General features: G+C 43.5%; 1 protein-coding gene across 3 annotated transcripts in view; it reads left to right on the forward strand.

Moving 5' to 3' along the window:
• Mapkapk5 (mitogen-activated protein kinase-activated protein kinase 5) overlaps nt 1-7632 on the forward strand; it is a 26346-nt gene that overhangs the window by 8880 nt on the left and 9834 nt on the right. For 2 of the 3 annotated variants that reach the window (XM_005344472.2, XM_005344473.3), the window contains exons 5-7: nt 197-305; nt 1548-1637; nt 2918-3013. In XM_005344472.2, the coding sequence (XP_005344529.1) occupies nt 197-305; nt 1548-1637; nt 2918-3013 (295 nt within the window). The remainder of the gene's footprint in view (nt 1-196; nt 306-1547; nt 1638-2917; nt 3014-7632) is intronic. The other variant, XM_026787361.1, reaches the window with a different exon arrangement.

The raw sequence follows: 7632 nt of genomic DNA on the forward strand, positions 1-7632 counted from the left end.
TGACTTCCTTGCTCATCTTCTCCCTCCTTCTGTTCCTCATTGGGACTTTGGGAGCTCAGTCCAGTGTTCCAGTGTGGGTCCATCGCCAGATGAAGGTTCCGTCCAGATGGGATTCCTCAGCCTTCCTTTCCTTTTTTTAAATAATGTTTAAAATTTTTTTTTTTTTAACTTAACAAAATCAAATGCTTTTAAACAGGGCTCGACTCTTAATTGTAATGGAGATGATGGAAGGGGGAGAGCTGTTTCACAGGATCAGCCAGCACCGGCACTTTACAGAGAAGCAAGCCAGCCAAGTAACAAAGCAGGCAAGTCAACGGAGGGGTGGGGGTCTGGGGCACTGACACTCTGGCTGAGCAGTCCAATTGCGCCCGGGAAGAAAGCTGAAAGAAAAGCTGTTTGACCTCTCATTGCCTGCTTTGTTATAATCAGAAAGGACGCCTTCACAGGGGAAGCACAGCCGCTTTTCTACTTTGGGAGGGAGAATTGTATTTTTAATTGCTTGTCACATGTGTGCCAGGGCTGCTGTAGAGTTTCCTCCACTGACTGTCTGAGGACAGCTGTGCACAGGTAGACCCTTTAGTATAAACTTGTTCTCAGGCATTCGTACCCGAGATGTTTCTTGCACAAATCATCGATCATTTCTGCAGATTACAATGCTATTCTTGAATTTTTATGATAGTGAATGATTCTTAGTCATAGCCTATCATATTTTATTGTATAAATTTATGGCCCATTTGATACCCTGACTCCAACTAGCACTGAACACTCATAGAGGTGACACGCTAAACCTCAGGCTTATCTTCAGAACAAGCAAACAGACCGTAGGCCAGCATATGGCACAGCAGTTAGCTTTGCGAGAAAGCACTCACACATTTTCCACCTCTAGTTTTCAAGTCTTTGAATGCCTCCTTTCCTGTTGACTGGGTAGCAGTCAGTATTTGAAATGCTGAGAAGAATCACTAAGTTGAGGAACCACAGAATCTCTGGTATAACTTTCAAATTACACCATTCATTTCTCAGATACTGAGACAAAAGAATGTAATCTGATCATTCATTTAAAAAAAAAACAAACGGTTGCAGTCTACAGGGACAGATGCATTGTCATTAAGTGAGATGTACAAATTGCAACATTAGGTAGAAAATCAAACCAGCTGGCTGGAAGGCAGTGCCTGCCGTTCAGCTCCCTAGAGTACAGTTGTCTCCCAGGTGCAGCCCTGTCGCCCACTGGGCAAGCTCCTGCCTACTGAAGATGCTGCCTGTGGGTTCCCCTATGGTATCTGTCACAGCACAGGTCAAGGGGCATCTTACAGCATGTATCCACCGCTTTATTCTGACAAAGGATCGTTTGCAGTCATGTTTTAGTAAGTATAGGTTATGGTTAAACTAAGGCTAATTCATTTCTGTTTCTTGGTGTCCCGAGTCTTAGCTTCTGTTTTGAAATCAACACTGGCCACAGTTGTAATTGACTTAACTCCTGAAGTTTCACACTAGGTGTGTGAGAGATGGTGCTTTTCTGAGAAGTGTCTGGTCCCTGTGCCCTTTTTCAGATAGCCCTGGCTCTACAGCACTGTCATTTGCTAAACATTGCACATAGAGACCTCAAGCCTGAAAATCTGCTTTTCAAGGATAACTCTTTGGTGAGAAAATTTGCTTTTTCTCATTTGATGCTGTCACTTTTTTTTTGTTGTTATTGTTTTTTGTTTTGTTTCTCTCCCTCTCTCTCTCTCTATTTCTCTTTCTCTCTCTTTAGATAGAGTCTGTGTATCCCAGGCTGGTCTTGAACTTTCTGTGTAGCTGAGGATGACCTTGAACTTCTGATCCTCCTGCCTCTGCCTCCTGATTGTTGGGATTCCAGGTATGCATCTCCACACTTGGTTTATGTAACTGGGGGTTGAACGCAGGACTCTGTGCATAGTAGGCAAGCACTGCCAACTGAGGTCCATCCCCTCATCTTGATACATAGATCAGGCTGCCCTGGAACTCAGGGAGACTAGGTTGGCTGAAAACTCAAAGTTGCCTTTGCTGCACCGAGTCCACGTGCAGGAGGTTTTAGGCCACAGTGCTTCTAACACTTCAGTTTCCTCCACTTGTTTCCATGTTGGGGCTCAGAAAAGTTGTGACACCTGTGGCATTGGTGATTTGGATGTGGGACTTAGGAATTTGGATGATATTTGGAGTGTCTTTGGGGAGTGGCAGGAAGTAACGTGCTTTTTTATATTACCTTGGAAGTTAAGTTTGATTTGCTGTCAGCTGTTGTGTTTTTCCCCATGTTCCTATTCCCTGCCCTATATTCTACCAGTCCTTTGCTCTAGTTGCTATGACGCTCATGACTAATGTTCAGAATGAAGCAGTGCTCTGGGTTGATGAGGGAGGGCCAGTAGGGCTAAGACACTGCAAGCAAAGCTCACAGCTGTGAATCAAGGCTGACTTCCTTCTGTATTACTTTAGATTACTGATTGACTGCTTTTTATATGTATGAGTGTTTTGCTGCAGGCTCATGCAGTGCCTGTGAAAGTCACACTGGGACTGGAGTTACAGGTGATTGTGAGCTGCCACATGGGTGCTGGGACCCAAAACCAGGCATTCAGCAAGAGTAGGAAGTGCTCATAAATTCTGGGCCCTCTGTAGCTCCTTTGTACTAAGATCTACATCCTCCTCATAGGCTCAAGTCTCAGCTAGAAACTAACAAGAGCCTCATGCTTGCGTTGTCCTTCCTCCTTCCCTATCTATCTATCTATCTATCTATCTATCTATCTATCTATCTATCTATCTATCTCGTTTTGTCCTAAAGACAGGCTATCCTCAAACTCATTGTAATCCTCCTGCCTCACTGTCCACAGTGTTGAATTACAGGCTTCCGTAAGTGTTTACTGACAACTATGAAGAACTGATCCCAGTTTGTTTTGGCATCTTTCAGGATGCCCCTGTGAAATTATGTGACTTTGGATTTGCTAAAGTTGACCAAGGGGATTTGATGACACCCCAGTTTACCCCTTATTATGTAGCACCTCAGGTAAGCATGTTTTCTTTCTTATGGTGTATTGCCAAATTGCCTGTAGACTCTTGTTCTATTTTTCTTTTCTTTTTTTTTTTTTTTAAACATTTAACTATGTAGTAGTAGGAGCGCCGGGGCTGTGTCCCCAGCACCCCGGCCGCCTGGCTAGCTTATGCCCCGAAATAATTACATGGACACTATATTCTTTTAAACACTGCTTGGCCCATTTCTATCTAGCCTCTTCTAGGCTAATTCTCACATATTAATTTAGCCCATTTCTAATCATCTGTGTAGCACCACTAGGTGCACTTACCGGGAAGAGTCTAGCCTACGTCCATCCTGGATTGGAGCTTCATCGCATGTGCCCCAGAGAGCAGAGCTATCGCATCTCGCATCTGCCCAGGAGAGAGGAGCATGGCGTCTCTGCTCCAGAGAGCAGAGCTGTCAGTCTGAGCTCACTTCCTCTTCCTCCCAGCATTCTGTTCTGTTTACTCCTCCCACCTATGTTTTAACCTATGAGGCCAAGCAGTTTCTTTATTGCTTAACCAATGAAATCAACAGATTGATATATGACACTCCCACATTGTAACTATATGTATGAGAGTATATTTTGTTGTTTCTTTGGGTGTTTTTTTTTTTTTTTTTTTCCGAGACAGGGTTTCTCTGTAGCTTTTTGGTTCCTGTCCTGGAACTAGCTCTTCTAGACCAGGCTGGCCTCGAACTCACCAAGATCTGCCTGCCTCTGCCTCCCGAGTGCTGGGATTAAAGGCGTGCGCCACCACCGCCTGGCTGCAGTTCCGACTCTTGTTACTTCTGTTCTAGGCTTGTATCAAGATGGAGAGCAGGAACTCAATCTCAGAAACCTATACATTGCTTCATTTGGCGTAGAATTTTGCTTTTAAAATCAGTTTTTAGGCTCTGCGTAAAGTATTTCCCTCACAAGCCTGAGGAACTGAGTTTGAGTCTCTAGAGCCTGTATAAGGCTGATGCATTTATAATCCCGTGCTCTGTGTGAGGCAGGAGGAGACAAGAGAGTTCCTGAAAGCTCATATGCCAGCTAACCTAGGTGTACCCAGTGGAGAAGCAAGAAACTTTGTTTCAAACATGGTGGAAAGAAAGGACCTATCTCCATGTGAGGTCATCCTCTGACCTCCATGCATGTGTGTTGTAGCATGCACAAACCTATACTGACACAGAAACATGTAATTATATGTTCATACATACACACAATGGGCTGTGCCTTACTGATCCCATCATGCATCTGTAGTGCTGTTACCCGAAATTGCATTCAGTATATTCAGTCTGCTGTGCATCGTAATGTATGCTTAGATTAGCTTGCTTGTTTGTGTTTTTGTTTTTTGTTTTTATACAGCATAATCTTTATAAGGGACAGAAGACCACATTGTATTCAGTTTAGTAGAGCCCAGGTTCTGGTGCTCTTGCTCACAGTCCTCGGAGACACTTCAGGCTTTGCCACTTAGCGCATTCTCCAGGGCCTGGCTACCTCATCAGCACTCAGACACATTTTCTCTTGGCCAAAAGTGTACTGGGCCCAGAGCTTGGGCTGTACCTCTGAACATTCGTGGATTAGAAGGGGCAGGCCGAGGTGTGCCTTCTTCAGCTACACATAATGGAGCTGGGTGAAATCCCTGACACCCTGGCTGCCCAGTGAAAACTGACTGGTTGAAGTGGATGTAAATCTCGCAGCCTTAGCTTTGTGCTGATGAAGGGAAGAACCACATATAGGAAAGGGTTGTAATGCATTGTATAGTTGTTCTTCCTCTACCTTGTTCTCTCTCTCTCTCCCCCTCTCCCTCCTCCCTCCCTTTCCCTCTCCCTTTCCTCCTCTCCCTCTCCCCTTCTCTTCCCCCTCTCCCCCTCCCCCCCGTGTTTTGTAGTTGGTTGTTTTGGGATTTTGTTTGTTTGACACAGGGTCTCATTATGTAGCCCTGGCTGGCCTAGAACTTGCTATGTAGACCAGGCTAGCCTCAATCCCAGAGAAATCTGCCTGTTTCTCTCTCCCAGATGCTGGAATTAAAGACATACATCACCATGACTGTTGCTGCCTTCTTTCTTTCTCTCTTGCTCCTTTCTTCCTTTTTTTCTTTTTCCTCCCCCCCCCTTTTTTTGTTTTTGTTTTTGTTTTTGTTTTTGGAGGTAGGGTTTCTCTGTGTAGCCTTGGCTGTCTTGGAACTCACTCTGTAGACCAGGCTGAACTCAAACTCATAGAGATCCATCTGCCTTTGCCTCCCGAGTGCTGGGATTAAAGGCGTGTGCCACTACTGCCCAAGTGCTGCTGCTTTTTTAAGACAAGGGTCTTACTATGTGGTACAGGGTGACCTCAAACTCTTGATCCTCCTGCCTCTCTTTCTAATGTACTGGGATTACAGGCATGCACTATAATGCCCAGCCAAAAACATTTAGGGATGAGGTGATGCTCATGAAGTGTTTCCTGGGATAGAAGGACCTGAGTGTGATCTCTAGTGCTCATGTAAAAGCTGGGTCCATACCAACCAGGCATTATAGCATACACCTGCAGTTCCTGTACTGGGGGAGGCAGACAGGAGGGTTCTGAGCTTGTTCTTCACTGAGCTCCCCTTCTTTGAGAGAGCTTTGTTCATCAAATAAGGTGGAAAACAATGAAAACACCCACAGTTGACTTCTCCACCTATGCACACACTGCACCTGCACACATGGACGGACACACACATACACCTACATATACACTGTTTGTGTTTTGTGACATGATTCATGTATCCTGGGCTGTCCTGAAACTGCCTATGTCGCTGACTGACCTTGAACTCATCTTTCTCCTGATTCTACTGCCTCTATTTCCTATGTGCCCATCTTAAAAAAAAAGTCATTACGCCAGGTGTTGGTGGCGCATGCTTTTAATCCCAGCACTTGGGAGGCAGAGGCAGCCAGATATCTGTGAGTTCAGGGCCAGCCTGGTCTACAGAGTGAGTTCTAGGAAAGGCTCAAAGGCTACAGAGAAACCCTGTCTCGAAAAACAAAATAAAACAAGTCATTGCAAGGATTGTATATGGGTTTAGGTTTTATACCTATTTTATATAACCCATTTGAGTAAATTTTTACATATATATTAGCTATAGATTCCAGCTCAGCTCTTAGCATTTGAATTTACACTTGGTCCAGGACATTTGTTCTAGTCTTCTCTGTTGTTTTGGAGTTGAACATGTGTGTGTGTGTGTGAGTTTACGTACAGGCTGAGTTCTAGTGTTTACCATTCTGTCTTCATGTCTGTGCTCCATTGTGTTGCTCACTGTTCATTAGAACAACTCTCAACATTGGCTGAGTGTCAGGCGCCTTAGCGGGTTGATGTTAAGTTCTCTGACCTTGAATTGCCCTGTGGTCTTCAGGACCTCTTGATTTCCTCCATAAAAGCCTGAGATCTGACTGTGATTGTTGGAGAGCTGTGATATGGTCTGCCATCACTGACCTCTAAACAACACTGGTGATTACTATTTTTTTGCTTCTGAGAAAGCCTCATACATACACACACACACAGCTACACACAAATATATATTTTGTATATAATTTGTATAAATATATACACATATATATTTGTATATTTGTATATCTCAAGGGTACCTCAACCTTGTAATCCTTCATTCTGGATCATACCCCTCTGAACATGCCTGATCTCATATTCCATCTGCCTTCTCTAGCCACTGGGAATTATAGGCATTTTCTGTGATGCCTAGCTTCCATTTCTTTTGAATGATATTTTTGTTTGCTATTACTTGTATAGTTTTCATTGTTCAGGTTTTTTTTTAACATACTTTTGTAGACTTATTCTTTTTTTAAAAAAAATTATTTAAGCCGGGTGGTGGTGGCACATGCCTTTAATCCCAGCACTCCCGAGGCAGAGGCAGGCAGATCTCTGTGAGTTCGAGGCCAGCCTGGTCTACAAGAGCTAGTTCCAGGACAGGAACCAAAAAAAAAAAAAAAAAACTACGGAGAAACCCTGTCTCAAAAAATATATATATTTATTTATTATGTATACAATGTTCTGTCTTTGTGTATGCCTGCAGGCCAGAAGAGGGCACCAAACCCCATTACAGATGGTTGTGAGCCACCATGTGGTTGCTGGGAATTGAACTCAGGACCTCTAGGAGAGAGGCAATGCTCTTAACCTCTGAGCCATTTCTCCAACCCCTTGTAGACTTATTCTTCACATTTAGTACTTTTATGCTATTATAAATAGCATTTTATTTTTTAAGTTTAATTAATTTACTTTAATTACTTACTAATTTATTTATTTCTTATTTTTGGTTTTTTTGGTTCTCTGTGTATCCCTGACTGGCCTGGAAGTCACAGAGATCTGCCTGCCTCTGCCTCCCGAGTGCTGAGATTAAAGGTATGTGCCACCACTGCCTAGCAACTGGACACACCTTTAATTTACAGGTAAATTACTAACTGTGAGAAAGAAGCTTGGAAGTGTTTTGGTTTTGAGACGGGGTATCACTGTGTCCTGAAACTCACTATTAGACGAGGATATCCTTGGGATTAAAGCATGTGCCAACATGCCTGGCTGAAAGTTATAGTGATGCTTTTTGAAGTTTTTGTTTGTTTGTTGGTTGGTTTGGATTTTTTTTTTTTTTTTTTTTTTTTTT

The sequence above is a fragment of the Microtus ochrogaster genome, chromosome 2 (genome assembly GCF_000317375.1).
Source record: "Microtus ochrogaster isolate Prairie Vole_2 chromosome 2, MicOch1.0, whole genome shotgun sequence".
Classification (NCBI taxonomy): Eukaryota; Metazoa; Chordata; class Mammalia; order Rodentia; family Cricetidae; genus Microtus; species Microtus ochrogaster.